Here is a 22,255-nt window from a genome sequence, read left to right as displayed (position 1 = left end):
AGCTGCCCTGTGCTAGACAGGTCCATAATGAAGGCAGGAGTCCAAGCTCTAACACCAAAAGCCTTCGTCCAAAGCCATTTCCAGTCCCTACAGTGCAGCCTCGGCCTGACAACCTAGCCCAGACCCACTTGGCAGTGGACAACGGAGGTCGTGAGGAGGTGAGGCTGTGTGAGGCTTCAGTGCCAGCCTTGGCAGCCGTAGCCAGTGCTCCCCATTCCTTCTCACCCCGCCACACGCTCCCCACTGGGTTCTCAACAGCGAGCTCCTCACTTTCTAAACTCGCCCACACCATTGCATGTGGCACAGCCGACATGGAGACCCCTCTGCCCGCACAAGAGGTCTGGCTAGCAGGACACTGGCTTAGGTGAGGTGAGGTTACCTCCAGAAGAAAGACAGAGTCTGTTTCCGAGTCCAAAGTGGTCTGTCCTGAGGATGTGCAGGGCTCTTTGTGCCTCTGTTCTCCTTGACTTCCTGGAACAGAGGTCCCCCCTTCACTGCTCCTTGTCCTTGCCACCTGGCCCAAAGCCAAGGTGCTCCATGGGGCCTCCGGGAGGCAGTGGACAGCCCATGGAGAGGGACATCAGTCCTAGCCCTGCTGATCTGTCCCCTGCTCCCCAGTCACTGTAGTCAGATCTCTTGACCTCAAGACCTTGCTTTCCTTAATTCAATGGAGGGTCTCTGGCAACACCCAGGCAGAAGGACAGAGAGTCCAAGAAGGGTGCAGACATCAGAGACGCCCCAGGATGCAGTTACAGTTTTGGGAGCTATAAGGGTACTGGAGGTCCCAAAGGAACCTGCACTGATTTCATTCAGGAGCTTCCACTTCGGGGGAGGACAGGAGCTACTCACAGGCCATCCCGTCCCCACAGCTCCTAGGAGCTAGAGAGCAGAGCCAATTCCAGCAGCTGCCCCACTGCCACCCCTCACCCAGGAGCCCAGCAGACGCCTGCCAGCTGCAGCAAACATCAGTTTATTATCTCAGGTTGAGGGCACCTATGCAACAGCACAGGGGCATCAGCAAGGCACCCAGGGGCACTCAGGCTGGGGCAGTGTGGGCTGTAATCCCACAGAAGCGCTCTCAGTGCTCACAGCCAGCTGGGGCCTTTATCCCTGCAGAGGACAGCAGGGCCCTTAGAGGGACATTCCAGGCTGCACGTCAGCCCCACCCAACTCCCCCCCAGCTTCCCAGGCTCCCAAGGCTGCAGCCAGCGGTGGTCGCCACGTGGTGGGCACTTCTCTTCCGTGTTGCTGCAGCCACCTTAACCAAAGAGTGAGGGTGACTCTTGTACACTGGCCACTGCAGTGCTGACCACCTCCTCCTGCTGCCATGGGCCCTGGGGCTCCCCCTCCTCTTCCCCTGGGCATCTGGGGGCCATGCTCTAGCTTTCTTCTTGGTACCAGGACCCCATGACACCTTGCTGCTCGCAGGAGGAGCCAGCATCTGGGAGGAAGCTCTCTGAGGCAGGGGCAGAGCTCGCCTGGGTGCCAAGGTCACACTGGAGGAGTTCCTAGCAGCCTTCTCTGCCGGCTCCAGGACGGTGGCTGGAGGCAAGCAGGTACTCAGTACTGCACCAAAATCCCAGGAGGGAGCGCCAGGAGAAGTGTCCCCCTCCCCGAGGCCTCCTAACTGCATGGGATCCTCTTTTTTTTAAACACAGAGTCTCAGCACGTTGTCCAGGCTGGACTCAAACTCCTGGAGGCAAATGATCCCCCTTCTGATCCTCCCAAGAACACAGGGTGGGCACCACCCGCCCAATATGCATGGGAGTTCTTTGATATAAACTCTTCGTGTTAATATACTTTAATTCCCTTCACTGGCCCTCATTAGACAGCTTCCTTTTTGACAGGGTCGCTCCAGAGAGACTTGTCTCTTAGATGTTTCCCTGGGACAACACCCCTGCTCTGTCAGTCCTTCCTGGCCACCCCCTGGGAAGAATTCCTCCCCTTAGAGTCTCTCTGGGCCTTCAGAGCTGAATCTACTTCTTCACAAGCTGCCTCTGCTCCCATACCCTACGGCTCAGAGACCTACATGCAGCATGACTGCACCCAGGGCTCAGCACAGCGCCTGCTGCAAAGCAAGCTCTAAGAACTGCTGCTCGGTGGGTGAGAACAGATAGCCAGACCCACCTGTGGCCACTGCTGTAGGCTTGAGCGGGCCTGACACGCAGAGCTGGACTCACTGGCCAGCGGCCTGAGCTGGACCCACTTGCTCTTGGTCCTCACCAGCGCTGGCTTGTACCTGCATTTGCCCGGCAGAGCTCACCTATGAATCCAGACAGAACAGCGGTGACAGAGGCCCCACAAATGCTGCAGCAAGCTGAGCTAGTCACAGGAACCCACGGGTGGGCAACAGCAGTGGGACTGTGATGAGGGCTGAGGGCCAGGGCACTTGGGAGACAGGTAGAAGGGGGTTGAACCTAGCCTGGCACAGGGAGAGCTGGGTTCAAATTATGGGGACCAGGCCCGGGAAACCTTCCCTCAGAAACTCATGGCACCGCCCTGCACTTCACAAGTGCCCTGCATCGTGCCCATCTCCACCCTGCACACACTGCTCTCTGGCCCCAGGCGGGGCTTCTGAAGTATGGGGACTGGGCACTGAGAGGTCGTTCAGGACATGGCATAGAGCTGGACCCTGCTGTCCCTCTGCCTTCCTCACCCTGCTCTGCTCTTGTCACTGTCACTCACCCAGGGAGCGGTCATCCCGTGTGTGCACAGAGCACCTGTGTGGGGCTGGGTACTGTCCCAAACTGTGGGAACACTCCATGAGGTCGGGGCCAGTGTCACCCCATTTCACAGGAGCAACCAAGGTACGTAAAGGCTGAGCTGCAGGCTCAGGGTCCAGATGCATTAGTGGCAAAGCTGATAGTCCAGCCAGGCTCCAGGGTCCCGGTCTCCCCATTGCAGCTCGTGCCTCTGTGGAAGATGAGGGAGGAGAAGGGGAAGGACGGGTGGGGGGGGGAACCCCTCAGAAGCGCAGCCAAGGTGTGCAGTGCCGCACAGGCTGAGTATCAGGTGGGGCTTCAGACACTGTGTTCCACAGCAGTGACAACCACATCAACCCCACAGGGGCCGTGAGCCTCTCCTGAGCCCCTCCCAGTGGCATGGTGGGTGCCGCTGTGACTAAGCCACCCTGGGGACTCTGCCAGCCTTCAGTCCAGCCCCAGAGCTGCACACAGCACCCTCCACGAGGTCAGCACACCGGATAAGGGTTCCTGCTGCAAAGTGGCCTCGGCCTCCTTTCCCTCTGCAGTCGGCAGTAAGGTCAGAACCATCCCACAGTGCTCACCAGCTGGCGCCACATGTGGTCACACACCACTGTCCCATCGGCAGCTTGAACCTCTGTGATGAAGTGGACAGTCACCAGCAGGACAGTCAAGCAGGTGCCACAGGGGTTCAAGCCACTCCGAAGAGACAAAGACGTATGAATCAAGGCCTGTCGTGAGCATGTTAAACCGTTCTGCAGCTTCTGAGTGGGCGGCTGGGCGGGAGGTGCACAGCTCTGCCCCCACCCCCCAGTGAGCCTGGGGGCCCCAGTTCCAGATCCTGGCTGTCGAGCAACCTAGTTCTAATCCTCCTCCTGCCCAGCAGCCAGACCCTGGCCATTGCCACCACAAGGATGTGTGTCTGTGGCACTTCCTGTCCCAGAGTGGGGACATGGGTTTATGTGGGGATCCATGCCTGAGGTGGAAGGGCTGGGAACAAGCTTGCAGAGGAGCCTCTGTGGGATGCCACCCCAGGAGGCTGCATTCAGGACATGGCACAGAACTGGACCCTGGTTGGCCAGGTTGGCACATAGGCCCAACACTGCCCTCTGCAGCTGGGATCCAGGCTGTGCTCTCAGCAGCACCCAGAGGTGGTTGGCTGGAGCCTGGGCCCACAAGCACTGTGGACAAGGCAAGCGGGCTGCAGTGATATCAGGTGGGAGTTCTGTGGTCTCTGCCCTCAGGCTTCCTCCCTGAACTTCCTTCCCTGGGGAGGTCACGTATCTCCTGTCGCACGTTCATGACAGGCCATGACTCGTACGTCTCTGTCTCTGCCGAGTGGCTTGAACCCCCATGGTACTTGCACAGCTGTCCTGCTGGTGACTGTCCACCTCACCACAGCAGTTCAAGCTGTCAATGGGACAGTGGTATGTGAACCACACGTGGTTCCAGCTGGTGGCAGTGTGTTCTAACCAGGAGCCGAGGGCTACACAGGCACCGTGGATGGTTCTGACCTCATTGCCGACTGCAGAGCCCTTCCTCCCATACTCATGGCTCCCAAGACACACGGAGCCACCCGCGTCAGCCCAAACTGCTTTTCACCTGGAGCCCAGCTGCCCTTCGCCCACTGTGGCATATCAGCCTGGGGGTCATGGCTGCTTCCACACCCGCAGTGGAGATCAGGGCCAGCAGAAACACACTTGAGGAGAAAATAATGCCGGTTCTCACCTGGAAGGGTCCATGAACTTGTAGACCAACCCATGAGGTGTGTAGGCACTTGGATGAGGGGGCCAGGAAGAAGAGCTCCCTGCGGAAAAGGACCACAGGCAGGGCTGAGACCGCCCATGGTCACCCACCGCAGGAGACAGCGAAGTCCATCTGCTATCGCTCTGCGCTCGGCACTCCCCCTCAGCCCTGCTCTCCGTTTGCCTGCTTCAGCCAGACCAGGGCTGACATTTCCCTCTGACCCTGCCCTTCCCTACTTCTCTTCTCTGTGCTGCACACCCCCAAAGTCGCCGGTCCCCCACTGCCTCCAGGACTGAGTGAGGACCAGCCTACTGCTGCCTGCTTAGACTCAGAGAGCCCCGGTCCACCACACTGGCCTTGTCACAGCCTCAGAGTCTGAATGACAGGGTATGGGCTCCCCAAAATGCCCCCTGGTACCACCCCCCGCCCCAATATTTACACTGAGTGAGGTTCCCATGCCCTCGATTTTGTGGAGAAAAGCGAGAGAGGAGTTGTGATGGGAAAAGCCCAGGTCACTGTGCAGCTTCCGACTGTGTCATCAGCGTTCTCTTCCCGGGATTCTGGACATCAAGGCCAGGCACAGAGCATGGGTGCTCAGCTCTGGGAGCACCTGGCCAAGCACCTGGCCTAGCTAAAGGTAAACTGTGGTTCTGTGTGCTGCCCGCTGTCCACACACTTCCTGGAAGGGGCCAGGGAGAGCACACACCCTTCTTTGCAGTCGTTTCTGATTGGAAACCTCAGGTCCAAGCAGTGCCTCCCTTATGGAAATGCAGTGTCCATAGAGGGCACATCCAGCAGGGCCTTGCATCGCCATGGGCTTCTGGTCTCCACGACAACTGCATCTCCTCCTGCCTACACTTCCCCTTCTGTGACCTTGTCTCTGTGGGTTACAGTCTGCCACACATCAGGCTTCTGTGGCCATCACCCAGCTCCCCTGGTGTTCCCAGTGGGTGGCTCCCACAGAACCCTCCACACCCTCTGCAGTCACTTCTGTGCACCAGGTATCACCAATCAGTGCCACATACCCAGAGGTGGGTAGGGCAGAGTATGGACTCATCAGAAAATCACTTGCTACTATGGTTTGTGTCTGGATGTCCCCAAAAGCCTCAGGCAGTCATGAAGGCAGCTGAGTCTAGTGTTTATGATTAGTTTGTTGTCCAGCACTGGGATTGGTGGTGTGAGTGCTGTACCTACCCAGGGCCAGAGCCAGCATACAATATAAGGGAGGGAAGGAGGCCTGCTTTCCCCTTTGTGACCTTTTCTCTCTTGTTGCTTGTGGCTACCATGAACAGTTGCCCCTTAGCTACCCCACCTTGCCTTGGAGCCAGCTGAGTATGGACCGAAACCTCCACAAACTGTAAGCTAAATAAACCCTAATTTGGGGCATCAGGTATGTCATCTCAGCAATGAGAGAAAAGTAACCAAAACACTTGCCTAAAGCCAGTGACTGATACATAAAACCATGAATAAGCTGAGAGTGAAGACACATGTAGTCTCAACACTGGAAGGCTGAGTCAGGAGGCTCACAAGTTCAAGGCCCAGCCAGGGCAACTTAGCAACTTAGGGAGATATTGTCTCAAAATTTAAAACTAAAAAGTACAGCTCAAAGTGGTCCAATTCCCAATATGGAAAAACTAAAATAAAATGAAGATACTCCTCTCAAAAATGACTGAGCAGGAAAAGACCTACCAGGAGCAGAAGACATGACTGTGTTCATACACCAGCACAAAGCCAGCCGCTGGGGGAATGACTCCTGCCAGCAGCCTCACTGCCTACTGGGCTGCCCTGGGGTAAGTGGCTCAGAGCCCCAGCCAGTCCCCAAGGACACTGGACCCATTTGTGAGTCACACTGACTAGTTTTCCAAAGCTGGCGATTCCTTTTGAGAGAAGCATGCAGGCACAGCCACCAGGCCAGCTTGGGGGGTTTCCAGGAGGAGCCAGCAACCTGGCGCCCTGCCTTGCGTCCACAGCCTGGGCTTCCACTGCCCCCTCCTGTTGGCCTGAGGTCTCAACACTCTTCTGCACGTTTGCATGTTCAGTCTGGAGTTCACCTAGGCTTGAACTTTCCAAAACACCCTCTGCATCTCAGGCTATCAGTTCATCAGCAGGTGGGAGGAGCAGCCTGGGCTTGCCTGAATCCCATAGGTCCCTGCGGGAGAGACCAGGGCTCTGGACACAGAGACACCTGGGGTGGGGTCTCTGCACCCTGAAGGTCCTGGGTCAGAGTGGACTCTAGAGGCCACTTTCTCACCTTCCCCGCCTCTGAGTGTGACCATGGCCACTGCCAAATACCAAAGGCATGTCAAACAAAATAGAATTGCAATTTGGAGATTTCATCCTTCAGAAGAACTTATGAGAAGTTGAAATTAAAACAGCCCTCTGGTTATAGAATTTTGGGGAAGTTATTAGAGCTGAGGGACCCCCTCCCCCCATCCTGCCACACACAAGCACTTGCCTGGCTTCGGGGCCCCCTTTCCAATGTCCAGTGCCACTGCCTAGCTGTCCACCCCACCCCACATCCTTGAGAAAGGGATTCTCCCTGGCTCACACACCTTGTGCCCCGTCTCCTGACCAGCCAGGGACAAGCTCTCACTGCCCACTTAGCCTGCCTGCTCTTGGCACTGCCCCCGCCCAGAGCCATGGCTAAGGATAGAAGCAGGCGGGAGCAGTGCATTCCCTACAGTCCAGGGCTGAAAGCCCAAAGGGCAACCTAGATCACCCCTCACCATCCAGCCACAACGCCAGCCTGGCACTGCCCGTGAAACAGGTGTCATGTCACACACACACCCTGGGGCTGCCACTGTCACCGAGGACCAAAGGAGGAGAAGGAAGGTGCTCATGGTGAGGCAACCACTGGACACTGACCATAGCACAGGCGCCAGCTGGCCGGTGCTAATCTGCGCCCCTGGAGCAGATGTCACGAGCCCTGGGGCTTTGTTACCCACCTCATCCTTAGCAAATGAGATGACAGACATGCTGTGGGTGCTGATCAGCCCCAGGAAGGCATGGGACACGGTGTCACCCACATATGTCCCACTTCCTCCATGTCTGGGTTTTTCTATCTTCCTGCAAAGCCTAAATCAACTAGATGAAAAATAAAACCTTGTATTTTAGGCATCCGTATTTATACCCACAGACTCTTACTGTGGGGAGAAACATAAAAGAAACCTGAGATCTGATGAGTGACAGTAAAGGACCTCGCCAATCACTACATCATCTTCAAGCTGAAGCCTGAAAACACCATGTCTCTCCTAGGCTGTGAGGAGCGGGCATGAGAGTCACACCCCACCCCAGTCAATCAAAATAGAACGGCAGCAGTTTAAGAGACATCGTGGATCAGGCAGTGAAGGAGGTACTCCCTGGGAGATGGGAAGCGAACCGGGGAGTCCTAAAACTGTTCCCAGCCAGGGAGGGAAGACACAGCCCTGACAGGGGCCCAGAGTCCAAGGAGATCGAGGCAGGAAATGTTCACAGGACAGAGGTCAGAGAGAGGAAGATGACACGGAGTGAACTCCGGAGAGCTGCCATGCCCACCTCAGGTACACACCATGTACCTGGCAGAGAACACAAGCAGAGGGTCGGGTCGGCGGGGAAGTCCCAGCTCACTCATTGGCTCAGGGCAGAGGCCGAGGCCCTGCAGGGTCCTCAGGAGGCCCTACCCCGAGAGTGCCAATAGCAAGGCTGGACAGGGTCGCGGTGTTCCCAGGTGATGCGCCTGTGTCTGGGAACACCAATATACCCAGCGCTCACAAGGTCACATGAAAAGCTCCTGGTAATCAAAAATGACTGGGAAAGTAAAGAAGGAAGCAAAGCCAATCGCTATAAATAATATTAGTCAAGCAACATGGTCACGCCTGAAACAGGCATTGAAGTTAGGAGACAAAAACATTTAAAAGTGATTTTGAGAGATCCCATATGATCAGAAAGCTAAGTAGACATATAGGAGATACTTTTTTTAAAAAGACCACCATGACATTTGGAAAGGTGAAAATACAATTGAGCATTGAAAACAAAAAGCCGCTGCATGGGATAAAAGGCTGGTGAGACAAGGCAGAAGAAAGACACATTTAACCAGGTAAAACTCAGACTCCACATACCAAAATTCATACGATGCTCCCCCAGTGGGAGGGTGAGGTTCGCAGCGCTAAGCACTCCCATCAAACAAGGGGAAAGATCTCAGCCTCCACCTCAAATATGACAGCGAGAACTAACTAAACCTAGCAAAAAAGAAAGAAAGGAAAGGGGTCTAAATCAATGAAACAGGAAACAGGAAAAGAAAAGTACCCATGAACTCAACAGCTGGTACTCAGAGACGATCGATCAAAACGATTGAGCAAGATGAGAGAGAACAGTATCTGGAGTAAGATAAAATAACAATGAGAGTTTCTCTAACTACTGAAAAGATAATAAAGTAATACTATGAGCAAATCAGTTTCTAAGTTTGGCAACTTAGGAGAGCTGAGCAAACTTGTTGAAAGACAGAGATTGCCAAGATCACCCAGAAAGACACAGACAAATGGGGCAGCTGTCAAGTAAATTGAATTTAGAGGTGAAACTCTTTCCTCAAAGGATACCTCAGGCTCGGCTGGTGTCCTCAGAAAGAAGAGCCACCGAAGGCGGGGAGAACGCAACTCTGTCCAAAGTCTCCTCGCTATTTGAGGAGGAGGAGCTGCGGCTCAGCTGGCTCTCAAGGCCCATGTTACCCAGGCACCAAATTCCAACAGAGATTACCAGAGAGGAAAACACCGGCCCATGGTCCTTTCACAAACACTGGTGCCCAATAATCCAACATCACCTTAGCAAAGCAGTCCCACAGTGTGTGAAAAGGTTGGTACCTCCTGACCAGAATGCAAGGTTTCTTTAAAATGATAAAGCTCTTAAATTCATCAAAGTGAAAAAAAGCGCATGATTTTCTAAAGAGATGCAAGGAAGCATTTGACGAAAGTCAATACAAACTCTCAGCAGACAGGATCAGAAGGCCTTTAAACCCCATGCAGACCACAGACAAAACACATGACTGACATCATATTTATGGGTAAGAAAAACAGATTGCTCCCCATCTATGCTCAGCACTCTATGAGATATTTACACTGAAGAAAAAGTTAAAAATAAGAATCATAAGAAAGGTCCTCTAATTTGGATGTTGTAGTTAGGGGTTGTGCAGAGAACAAGTAGAATCAGGACATAGAGTTTATAATATTATTTCTATAATGGTCACCGGAAGTTAACACAAGAAACTGCAGGAAATCTATCTGCAACACCAAAGACATAGATTAGTCAAGATCCTAAATCCCACAGCAATGTCCCACATGAGTCCAGAAAAAAACCCAGAGCTCATGACAACACCTCCCACGTGTCCAACTGGAGGTCCAAAGCCCACAAGAAGGACTCACATCAGTCTCTTTATGGATCCGTGCCGGGAAGGCCCAAAGGTCAGTGGTGAAAACCAGAAAGTCCATGCCAGCGGGGTGAAGGAGCTGTGCTGGTGGGATGAGGGTTCTACGCTGGAGCTGAGAAGTCACACTCACAACAAAGACCAGGGCTGTCCTGAAAGGTACCACAGCCTTCTTCAGCGACACAGAGGCCCCAAGCTCCTCCAACAACAAGCACAGTCAGGTACATGCCAGGAAGCCAGCGTGACAAGTTCATCCTGGAGACCAAGTGGTATACGTCTTCCCCTCCAGAGCCAGGAAGCAATGCTCGATGTGAGGACCAAAGCTTCTCCAGGAGAATCATCGGCTCAAACAGCAAAACGTAGGAGAATCCACAATGCTACAATGCCTTAACGCCTCAACCCTCCCTTCTTCTCCACCTATTTATTCTGGCAACTTTCCTCAGGTGGAGCATCTTTGCTCAATGCCATGCTGATATAGTCCAGCTGGCGTTAAGTTAACCACCAGTTCTTAATCCATAACATAGGGGAAAGAAAAAATATCTGTATTTACAGATAACATGGTATGGTTTTTTGGGTTTCGTTTTTTTTTGTACAAGGAATCGAACTCAGGACCTTGCACTTGCCAGACAGATGCTGTGCCACTGAGCTGTGTCTCCAGCCCATAAAATGGTCCTTTACCTAGAAAATCCAATCAATTTTCTCTTTCTAGTCTAAAAGCCAATAGAACTTGTAAGTAGCCCATCACAAGCTCCATAATGAAAGGAATTCTGCATACTATCGACTACCAATCAGAAACTGAAATTAAACAGCTATGGCGCTATGCATCACACACTATGAAACACTGGCACACGCAAGACCTCTACACTGAAAGCTAGGAGACACCAGCAGTTTTGGTCACGATATCCACAAACCAGAAATGGTCTGCCAGCCAGAGCTGAGCGCAGAGTGGTACATTTATTCAGCTGAATATTACAAGTCAATGAAAAAGACAAAACGAGGGTGTGTACAATGATGCTGATGGACCTGACAGATGCTGCTGACTGAGCGGGGCCAGGTGCAAAGAGAGCACATGGCACGTGATTCCATGTACACACAAAGTTGTAGGAGAAAAAGTAATCTGTGGTAAAAGCGGCTCCCTCCAGCTGCCACGTTGCACAGCCATGGGTGTGTGTGCACACCCATGTGTGTGTATACACACCTGTCTGTGTGTGCACACCCATGTGTTTGTGTATGTGTGTGGGGGTGTACACACATGCCTGTGCCTGGCCTTGCAGGAGCAGGTGGGTGTTCATGGTGAGAAGGACCCTTGGATGATGGAAATTTCCTGCTCTGAACTCGGCAGCTGGGAACACAAGTGTGGACCTCTGTAAACTACGTCCGACTCACTCCTGGAGACTGTTTTACCACAAGTAAATTAAACTTAATGCAAGTGTTGGGACAGAAAAGAAGGGGACATCGATGCTTCCTTACCTGCTCAGGAAGTCCCCGATGTAGAGGCCGTTGAGATTCAGGGACTGGCAGCTGCGGTAGACGTTGCCCCTGGTGACAGACTTCCCCACTGCATGGCTGTAGATTGGCAGGATGTCATCTGTCAGTGCCAAGGAAAGAGAAGAGCGTCTGCCAGAAATTGGGTGTTTCAGGGGGAGGGAGGGGTCTTTTAATGCTGGGCCCTGGGGAGGTGGTCGGCAACAGCGCTTGCTTTGCTCCAGACACGGCCAGGGTGGGCGCCACCCAAGCCCAAGTCCCCATCTCTGCAGCAGCAGCCTCAGGGTCGCAAAGCTGGGCTGGACCCCACGTCGGGCCCAGGATAAGGCCAGAGGACTGAGAGATAGGGCAAGGTGGGGCACATGGCACACAGCCCCTCGAGTCCCTGCGGCACCCACTCCACTCGGAAAGCAAATGGAAACCTGCAGCTGCTGATTTTGCTCTGCCAGCAGTTTTCAGAATAACTGGCTCAAAAGCCACAGGTGTGCGTAATTTAAAACAACAGGGGATGGCTCTCTGGTCAGCCCAGCTCAGCCCAGCCCAGCCCAGAGGCACTCGGCAGGTCTGCTGTAGAATGTAGGGATCTACTTTTAAAAATAAGCTTAGCCAGGCATGGTGATGCGCACCTGTCATGCCAGCACTCCAGAAGGCTGAGGCAGGAGGATGGCACGTTCAAGTCCAGTTTGGACACTTGAGCTTCTCAGGAAAACCCCGTCTCAAAATCTAAAAAGGGCTAGGGATGAAGCTTGGTGCAAACACCCTGGGTTTAACCCCAATACTGGGGGAGAAGAACCTTCACTGGCTTACTTTCTCTCCTAGAATGGGACACCATTACTGTTTCATAGGACAGAATAAGGGGCTGGTTTTAGGGAGGAGGCTGAAGAAGCAGGAAAGACACCGAGAAGCAGACCGAGCCTCTCAGTCACTCTCCTGGGAAGGGAAGGCGGGACAACGAGGCAAAGCAGCCAGGTGGTGTTGACAGCGGGCACCGTGGTGTTCATGGCTGTGGCCTACTCCAAGCACAGTCCCTGAGGCCAGCACCCAAGTGGCCAGGTGTCCCAGGGACCAGGATTCTGTGTGAACAGCCGGCCTGGATGCTCAGGGTTTACCCCTCACATCGACCTCCAGCGCCCACACCCCAGGCAGGAAATCCGCGCCACCCCACTCACCCAAAGAGGCATTGCGGAGAGTTTGCCAGGGTAGCACTGGAACCCCTCCCCTCGCCCTAGTTACCGCCTTTGATGATGAGGTCCACCTCTTCAATCCTGTCCTGGCCCATGTCCCCACAGAACAGCCGGCCACGGCCCTGCCGCGTGACCGGGTCCCCTCCGTCCACTGCACAGCGTCACATGTTTCGGACCCCATAGGCATAGATGGTGGCGGGGTGAGCCCTGGCTCAGGGAGGAAGGGGTTGTCCTCGGGGACCTGGTACCACTCACCCCCTGGCCTGTTCACATCGATCCTCAGCACCTTCACCAGCAGCGAGCTCCTGGAAGACAGAGGTCGCAGGGCCCAGGGTGAGTGAGGGGCAGGGGGAGCCCCACAGCTGGCCAGAGGCGCTATGGGTCACAAGGGAGGGGCTTGCTCCCCTTCTATCACCAGAGGCTCTGCTGTCCCCATCCAGAGCCTAAGGAGAGCGGCCACACACAGGTGTGACTTTGATGGGCCGCAGCTGTAGCTTTTTGTTGGGGGTGAGGACGCCCCTGTCTGGCCCGATCACAGGGTAGGACTGCTTTACACTGGTCTGCCTCGTGCAGGAAGGTGGTCGGCAGAAAGAAGCCCTGCAGAAGGCTTGCCTCGGCTTGCGGAGTGGAAAACGGGGTCCAGGGGCTAGGGGTTGGAATTGAGGGCCACACAAGCCATGCGTCTGCAGGGCGCAATGCAGGTCCTAATTATAGCAGGTGTTCACTGAAGGCCAGCCTGGTGCAGTCAGCAACCTTCACGTCTATGCTAAGGAACCCGAGCAGAGCCCTTGGAGGACCCATCCAGACAGCACGACCCCAGGTGGCCCTGACCTGGATCCTCAGAGCTGGACTCTGGATCCACCTCGTGTTGCTATGTGGCCCCTGGGTCCCCATCTGTAGAACAGGTACTGTCACGCCGACACTGCATGGATTCATTCTCCCCACCCGTGCTCAGGGTGCACCAGGCACGTGTGACACGGTTTAACATGAGCAGTGCCTGCTGCCCCCTCTGGAGGCTGTTGGAATTGCGTACCTGGACACTGGCTTGCAGAAAAGCCCAGGCCTGCAGTAGCACCAGTGCCCGGCCGCTCTTGCTACCCAGCCTCGGTCTCCAGGACCCAGTGCGGGGCCTGGGGCTGCACCCCTGAACTGAATGGATACAAAATGCCAACCACATCCAAGGTGCTAAATTCTTTCTACAGAGCCTCTGAAAGTTACCCTGGGCAGCAGAGGACGCTGTGTCCACTATTCACAGGACAGGAAGCAGTACACTCTTCTCATCAGCCTCACTGCAGAGGACACAGACTGACCCAGTCTCAGCCAAACCCCTGCAGCAGGGCTCCCCCAAGTCCAAGCTCCACCGTCCAGCTTACTTGTTCTGAGCGTTTCCAGACTTGCCCAAGAGGTTCCCCACCTGCCCACCATCCCTGGTGAATATGTACAGGTAGCCATCCAGGCTGAAGAGCAGCTGCCCGCCATTGTGATTGGAGGCAGGCTCATCTAACTCCAAGATGGCCCTGGGAGGGAAGAGGACCTGAGGCATTGACCTTCAGCCGAAGCCACCCCTGGGGACACCCACAGTGACCACCCAAGCACCGAGCTCTGCTGAAGCGGCTGGGCCCTCAGCACCCCCAGGAGAGCAGCATGGCGGCTTGGTGCTTGGGTCTTTGGCTCAGTGACAGGGCCCTTCCCGGACATCCTCCCTCGTGCACGACTTCAGGTGGGGAGACAGCCAGGGGAGAGACTCCTTCCCCTGCCCGTGCCAGCAGGGCTCCTCCCTCACTGTCCCTGTCCTGTCCACTGGAAGGAGGCTAGGCAAGAGGAGAAGGGCAAGGTTCCCCTCCCTAGGGTCCTCCCCTGGGGCCACAGCTCTAGAAGGGTGCGGATCCCTTCAAGCGAGTGAGGCCCAGGCTCTGGGTGGAGCAGCAGGGAGAGGCCGTTGGGACTCGCTACACTGACACCGTCTGATAGCTTCTCATGCCTCACACTGTCCCTCTTCCTCACCTTTGAGAGACAAGCAGGCCCTGAAGGGGATTGTGGGCATGACTGCACCCCAGAGGCCACCTGGGCGTGGGAGGCTAGAGGCCATGACAGTGACCTGGAGGCATGGAGTGTCTCCACGGAGTGATGGGAATTTTCTACAATCAACTGTGATAACGGTTCACAACTCCTACTATATTAAAAGCCCCCGAACTACAGAGAAAGGGAGGTCTCAGGTGGGCCGTGGGCGGCAGCAGCAGCATGACTCCTCCCTCCACACTGAGCTCCCTCTCAGCCTCCCCGCAGGCTGACTGAGCCTGACCCAGACTGACCGGGTCCCCCTTGGAACTTGGGGTGCAGCTGCAGGCTCTTGTGACCCAGCCTCACCTCTCGGACTTCGGTTCCGCTCTGTTGGGGTCAGCCCGAGAAGCCTTCATCTCGATGATACCAATCTCCACCTTTTTCTTGCCCCACATGAGTAATAAATATAGAATTTGTGGTTGCGGTGGAACCGGGGGTGAAAAGCATCCATCCCCAGAAAGCCCCACTCGTCCCCACCCCACAGTGTGGTCAGCACACTGCTCATAGGCCCAGGAAGGGCCGCTCCAGGCAGCTCCCGTCAGGCAGGTATACCCACACCACCCCACAGAAACTGCTCAGCCACAAAACAGGTGATGGGTGGTGTCCCCGGTGTGGACCATGGACACCGGGTTCCACAGCCCATTGGCCACCTCGGCCAGGCAGAGCTGCAGGCAGCCCCAGTGGCCCTCAGTCACTGCCCCTAGGCTGCAGGTGAGGCAATCGTTCCTCAGCACATTGGGGATGCAGTAGTCCTTGTCCGGGAGGTCAAGCAGGTGGCAGAAGTGGATGCCATCTGTGTCCCAGGGCCACTAGGGGCTGCCATGGCTGGTAAGCAGGGAGATGGCGGGGCAGCAGATGGGGGGTCACACAGAGCAGTAGTTGGAGCAGAGGCCTGGCAGGCTGCAGAGAAGGGACCGAGGGTCATCGGCGTCGTAGAGGTGGGCGGCATAGGGTGAGCACTCCTGGAGGAGAGGGACTGCTGGGGCAGGCCAGCAAGGAATGGGGACAGGGCTGGGAAAGCCGGAGTCCCAGGGTTCGCTGCCCGCTCCTGGAGGATCCCGACCCCTCCTCCCTCTCTGTGACCCAGATCCTCTACCTGGTTAATGCTGCTGCCAGAGGGCAGGGAAAACCGGAGCTCACACACGCACGTGTCCCTCTCCAGCACACCCTGCCCCCTCATGCTCGGAGTACATCTCAGGATGAAGATTGTTAAAAGAAGATGGGATCAAATTTCCAAATGTTTCCCTTCTATAATTTAATGTCTGCCTGATTTTATTTCTTTTTAGGAATCGAAGGCAGTGTGGCACAAGCATCACATTTGCTAAATTCAAATGTTAGATAGATGACATTAATTATTTTCCATGCTTTCACTTTTGAAATACTTTACAATTACATTTTAAATGATAAAATCAGATATTGCATGTATCACGCCCAGAGTTTAGGTGTCCAGTAATTTCCTCATGAATTTGCGAAGCATATGTGTGTTTAGCACATGGAAAACTACACAGGGAGCTGCAGTTATCTGAATTGGGGCTTTGCAGCAAAGCAGCTACCCTTCACACAGACACACAAGGACAGTAGATCCAAGGAGTCTCTGCTGGCTGGACGTCCCCAGACTGTGGCAGCCTGTGGGAAAAGACAATCGGCTCCCAGTAGCAATGAAGGAGAAACTGAGGTTTGGAAAGTCAGAAAGCCCAGTTCAAAGGGCAGAGTGTGGGGTGCTGGAGGGCTCCGAGCATTGTGCACCCTGTACAGGGCAGCAGCCTGGACCCCCACTGTGAGCTCCCGACAGCAGCTTCTCCTGGGCACTTGAGCTCCTGGCCGCAGTTTGCAGGGCAGCTCTGGGTCACCAGGTAGAGGCAGAGGAGCCCAGTGCCTCTCCTCAGGCTGCCCGGCCAGCTGAGATGAGTGAGCTGAGTGAGCTGAGTGAGCAAGTGACCTGCTCACTGACGCTGCCCACTCCTGGGGAGTGGGAATGGAGGAAAGGAGGAAATGCAGGGAGTGGAGGGCTGTGCACTGTGGTGAGCTGCCGTTCCTCCATTCAGTGCCTGAACAAAGGCACCAGGCCTCATGGGCAAGGAAGCCCAGGCCCAGCCGTCTCCACAGCACAGCGGCTCTGACTGAGCCTGTCACGGAAGGGCTGCTGTCTGCACAGGATCAACGGGGATTGAGGGGCTCAGCCCCTGCCAGATGCACCTGATGCTTCTGAAACTCAGAAAAACACTTGCCCTCATCTATCCTATTAATCCGGTTCAGTGCTTAGGTTCAGTTCAGACAGCATGGGCCATTTGATTGAGTTTTGTCCAGTTAGGTTTGCAACCAGAATGATGGAAAAAATTAAGCTCAAGAACCCAGGTACCATGATATATACTGGGGCGTCAAAGCCATGGCTCGTGTACTCTAGCCAGCTGTTTGTTACTATACTGAACTATCCTAAAGTGGACTTTGCTATACTACATACATAAGTACGCGTTTCTATACCGTGCTGTGCCATGCTATGCCGCAGTGCACACTACACTTCCTCCTGCTACGCGGTCCTGTACACTTTACCACACTACGCCGTCCCGTACTCTGTTCTACTGTACTGTGCTGTGCTCTGCTGTACTGCACCACGTCTGACACCACACAATGTGCTTTACTGTGCGACACCATTACTGCCCAATTCTGTACTTGCTGCACTGTGGCATGATCCGATTGATCAATTGGTCCGAGACCTGGAGTCTGAGCATCCAGGTTTGTGCATGGGGCCGTTGTGCATGGAGTCCTGGTCATGGGCTGGGGACCCGCAGCAGTGTGGGGAAGGAAAGGGGACCTTGTAGATTTGAATGAAAGACAAAAGACAGGTGGGCTGGACTGAATGATTCTTCTTCCCTAAAGGACTACTCCGTGTTGCCCAAGAGGGAAAGGTGAAGGGCAACGTTTCTGGAGAGGGACAAGCAGTCTCTGTGCTGCTGGTGAAGCCTGCCCCTCTCTGGTTGGTCCCCAGCTAAGCTGCAGGAAGCGGTGTGGGGCTGGTGCCGAGGGGACAGTGGCCCCTGGGCAGAGCTGCCCAGCTGGCTGGTCTGTGCCAGGCTCCGGGAGCTTGGTGGCCTCTGCAGGGAGTTGGGGTGGCCAGCCACTGTGGGACCACAGCAGAGGGAGGTATAGTGCAGGGCCAGGAGCTCAGGGATTGAGGGGCTGACCCTGCCCCTGACCTATGGACCCTGACCATAGGTGAGCGCCCTGACACCCCTTTCCTGCCCACCGAGTCTGCACCACATTTTCCACTGGGCTCAGCAGCAATGCCTCTCAGGGCTGCGGCTTTTGGGCCGTAGGAGCAGAAACTGTGAGTCACTGCCTCTGGGCAGCTCCTCAGCCATGCACTGCAGGGCTCAGCAGACAGGACCCTAGGAGGGACCCAGCCCCCGGTCTGCCCACCACACCAGAGATACCCAGGGCTGGACACAGGACCGCCCACACCTCCCTGCAGGGCTGTGAAAGCCACAGGTATGCGCTACACCGGTTCCCACCCAGGCTGCGCCCCACCTACCTGGCACAGAGTGTCTTTAATGCACCTGCTACACAGCACATGGTCCCACAGGTCCAAGTGCTTCACAATGTCCTGAAACCACGGCAAGGAGCAGGTCCCAACACTGGTCACAGCACCTGAAGGACTGGTAGTAGCAGCAGAACTCAAGGTGCAGAGGGCCAGAACGGGGGCCTGTAATCTAGGCACTGGGGATGTCCCTGCAGCAAGGCCCCCTGGCCCAACAAGACCACAAGGCAGAGATATGGGGTGCCAGGGAGGAGCCAGGGGCCCAGCAACTCCGGGCACCTCGCAGGCCAGGAGTGGCCATGCCATGCATCGCAGCCTCAGGAGGGCAGCTGTGTTTGCTTGGGTTGGCGTCTGCTCTGCACAGGGTCCCCCCCACTCCTCCCACCCCATATCATCCTCTGCCTTCTCTGCCCCCCCCCCAGTTGTGCTGAGGCAGTATCCCTCTGGCGGGTGGTGGCCAAGTGTCCCTTGGGAAGCTGGCGTGAGTCTCCAGCCAGTGCTGAGTCCTAGGGGCTTCTGCTGCTGGCCCAAAAGATGAGAGTAGCTGGGATTCCTGCCAGGCGGGGTGAGGCATTCACATGTTTTCCAGGCTCTTCAGGCTGAGGGTGGCCCCAAGTGGCCAGGGCACCAGTCCCGCAGCAGACTGCCGGAGCACCCACCAAGGGCCAGCAGGAAGCAGGGTACACTGTGTGGTGCAAGGCTGGGAGACCGAGGGGACAGTTCATGACCCTGGATCCACAGCAAGGGACAGGGTGAGGAGAGAAGCCAGTGAAGGAGACAAGACTGAGAAACTCCTCAGCCTAGACAATGCATAAATACATCTTTCCCTCTCGCTGCCCAGGAGAGAGTGCTGGCCAGGACCCAGGGCCAGCAGGCCAGGCACCTGGCAAGGCCCATTCCTTGTGAGTGGCACCTGGCAGCTGTGTCCTCACACAGTGGAAGAGAAAGAAGGAAACCAACCCATCCCTCCAGCCCTTTTATGGCCCTACTTCCCCCAAAAGCCCATCAGGGAAGGATCAGCAAAGTGCATGTGCGTGAAGGACCATGGCCTGCACCGCTATCTCCTCAGAAAGGCTGTGGAGAGAGAACCATCAACACACACAAAGCTGAGGGCCCTGGCTCTGGCCATGGCTGGAGCCACCCCTTCCAGACGCCTAGGCCTGGTGGCCCCAAGCCACTTTTGTCTGGACACAGTACTTAAGAAAATAGCAAACGGAGTAGTGTTGGTATTTTCTCTTTCGTGTGCCGAAGGTTCCAGCCCAGGAGATGCTTCCATCTTCGGTGCTGGCCTTTGCCTTGCTGCATGGTAACATACTACCAGGAGGATTTAGCTCAACGGCATAAGTGCCTGCCTGGCAAGCACAAGGTTGTGAGTGCAATCCCTGGTACCAAAAAGAAAAAAAAATTATCAGATGACGCTCAAGTCTGCTGTACTTTTATAATAAATCTATTTTGTTGGCATAAAATCATGATTCGATCTCTGTGGGCACAGGTCCTAACCCCAACCTTTGTAGCCACAAATATGTGGCTCCTTGCTGTGCAAGGCTCGGCCTCTTCTTGGGGGAGCTGGGATTGAAGCAGAGCGTCAGGCTGCTAAGTGAGAGCCCATCCCCTCTGTGGGCCTGCCTGCCAGCAGTTCTCGTTAGGGTCCATAGTGTCCCCCAAGGCCACCCGTTAAGCCCTGGACACCAATGCTACTGCGAGGGGTAGAGGAGACTTTAGGAGGAGCTTAGTGGGGAAAGCGAGGTCTCTGGGGCGTGGCCTTGAGCAAATGCTGGACCCTGGCATACCCGAGCGCTGATTCATCATTGGGTCCCCGGTCATAGGCCGAGGCTGGGTCCGCAACCTCACCTCAGCTTTTTCTCTTATTAAGCTGATTCCCTCTTGCGTGCTGAAAACACGCACACTTGCAGACATAGACCACATGCACAAAGGGAGACAAGGCGTGCACAGGCTGCATTAGGACGGCTGGACCCTTCACTCTCACCAAGTCTGACACCGGCCCAGGCACCCTCTTCACCTAGTCTGTGTCCCTGTGTACGGCTAGGAGCGTTTTGCTTTGTGCACGTCCCTTGCATGTAACAGGTCTCTGAGAAACATCCCCTTGAATGTGTGGACCAAGAGCAAAAGGTCTCAAACTCAGCCCCAGCCTCAGAGGCCAGAGCTGGGGACAGTGCCGGGCCTCCTTGACCTGAGCTCACGCTGCCCTCAGGGTCCACCAGGGTTCCACCACCCTGAAATTTCCTCACCAGCAAAGCTGCTCTTTGAAACGCAGATGAGAGCCTGGTTTCTTCTGTGAAGGGTACCCAATCGCTCTCTGCTGATCACTGGGACAGTCTGTGCCACATGTCACCAAGAGGGACACGAGTCTCAGCCCACCACGCCTGTGCCCCAAGGTCTGCTTTTAATTTTATGTGTGTATGTGTGTTTGCATGTCTGTTTGCAGTGCTGGGAGTCAAACCCAGCACTCACGGGTCAGGCAAGTGCCCTCTGTAAGCTTCACCCCAGCCCCTGCATGGCATCTGTGACTCTCAGCACTTCAGGTCCCACTGTATCGTCTCAGAGGGCACCAGAGAAACAGCGGGGCCAACTTCAGTGAAGTCTTCACAGCCCCAGGACTTCTCGGAATTGGAGGCACAGGGTGTCCCCAGGTGGGTAAGAATGAGTGTGTTCCCTTGGTCCACATAGGACCTGAGTGTGTTTTTTAATCTTTTATTGGCACTTATGTCTGTTTTACTTCAGCCATGAAAAATATGGAGACCTCACAGTTTGGGGACAAAAAGTCCTAGCAAGATTAGTAGGGGAACGATCAGCTGCCAGCGCTCATCGGTGACACGCGCTCCTGGTTCAATTGGCCACATTTCAGAGGGTTATGCAACACTTCAGGCACAGTTACATAGTGCATGATTACATAACACTTATGCAATCGTTTACAATAGATTCGAAGTGTCAAGTCAATAAATAAGCATTATGTGCGAGGTATTATGCTGGAAGAGAAATGTTTTCTAGAAAACTGATCCATAAACTTTGTCAGAGTTTATGCCCTAAGGGTAAAATCATGCCCAAATAACACAAGACTGCTTCTGTTAGTGGAACAGCAAGGGAGGCACAAACACCACTGGGGGTTCCAGGAAGGAGGCTGGGGACTCAGGAAATCTCAGTGAAGGCTTCAAGGTGCAGGGAAAAGAACAGAAATGAGCCCCCTGAGCCATGCCGTACTTGGGCGTGACGCTGGAGCCACGGGTTAGAATCAGCCTGCACCGCAATGGCTTTAGCTCCTATCTTGAAGCAAACATAATTGTTTTGTTTACTGTTGTAGTTTGCCAGGGCTGCCATGCTGAGTGGGCGGCCTAGACAACAGAAGGGCACCGTCTCACAGGTCTGGGGACCCGAGGTCTAGGGCAGAGTGTCGCAGGGCTGCATCCATGGGCCCTACGGGAAATGGGCTCCAGGCCTTCCCTGGCTGCGTGGGTTCTGGAACCTTCCACACCCCATGGCCTGCAGATACCATACCCCGTCCGCTCTTGAGCTTGGAGCTTTCTCCCCTGCCTGGTCCAATCTCCCTTCTTGCTAAGCAAGCACCCAGTCCTGCTGGATAGGGCCACTGTGATAACCTCACCACGACTCGCTCATCTCCACACACTCGCCAAGTAAGGGCACCTGCCCTTCCGCACTTCTTTCCTGGGGCCCTGTCCAATGACTCGATCACACCCACCACTCTGCAGCTCTCCCCTGCAAGACTTGATGGCAGGCCGAGGCTGGCCGGCATCTAGAACCAGGTCACGGAAGAGCAGCCAGGAGTGCAGCTCCAAGCTGGACCAGGGCTCCCAGAGCACCTGGCAGCCACCTGCTGCCTCTGCAGTGAACAGTGGGTCTGAGAGGAGGAAAGTGTGACTCCCTGCACCGCGCACCTGTGTCTTCTCCCACCTGGCCTATGGGATGTGCGCAGCACTGGGAACCAGCAAGGTGCTCGGCTGGCAGTGGAGCCGGGGCTGCAGCGCAGGTCTGCGGTGCTGTCTTCACTCGGGCTTCCCCGTCCTTTGGGGAACTGCAGACGCAGAAGGCGGAGCGAGCTTGGGACTGAAACGTGGCCACAGGGACGAGAGCACCTGTGCATCCCTGGTGCAGGCCGGGGGAGGGGCCGATG

General features: G+C 55.3%; 1 protein-coding gene across 1 annotated transcript; it reads right to left on the bottom strand.

Moving 5' to 3' along the window:
- Window positions 1-983: 983 nt before the first annotated feature.
- On the bottom strand, window positions 984-22,225 carry Hhipl2 (HHIP like 2). Its single transcript, XM_063237504.1, is given in 22 exon segments — window positions 984-1,542; window positions 2,181-2,263; window positions 4,431-4,485; window positions 6,029-6,050; window positions 6,700-6,708; window positions 7,394-7,472; window positions 7,474-7,523; window positions 11,298-11,431; window positions 12,498-12,515; window positions 12,518-12,550; window positions 12,553-12,717; window positions 12,720-12,817; window positions 13,886-14,029; window positions 14,880-14,964; window positions 14,967-15,077; window positions 15,080-15,155; window positions 15,158-15,535; window positions 18,103-18,181; window positions 18,183-18,263; window positions 18,265-18,387; window positions 21,769-21,964; window positions 22,036-22,225. Coding segments are annotated over 22 exon segments (2,595 nt in total). The 3' UTR covers window positions 984-1,156.
- Window positions 22,226-22,255: the final 30 nt, after the last annotated feature.

This window comes from Cavia porcellus, unplaced genomic scaffold, assembly GCF_034190915.1.
Source record: "Cavia porcellus strain 051 isolate PalLab524CR breed Dunkin Hartley unplaced genomic scaffold, mCavPor4.1 scaffold_26, whole genome shotgun sequence".
In the NCBI taxonomy this organism is placed as follows: domain Eukaryota; kingdom Metazoa; phylum Chordata; class Mammalia; order Rodentia; family Caviidae; genus Cavia; species Cavia porcellus.
Note: the sequence above shows the minus strand (reverse complement) of the source record. Positions and strands in the feature narration are given on the sequence as shown.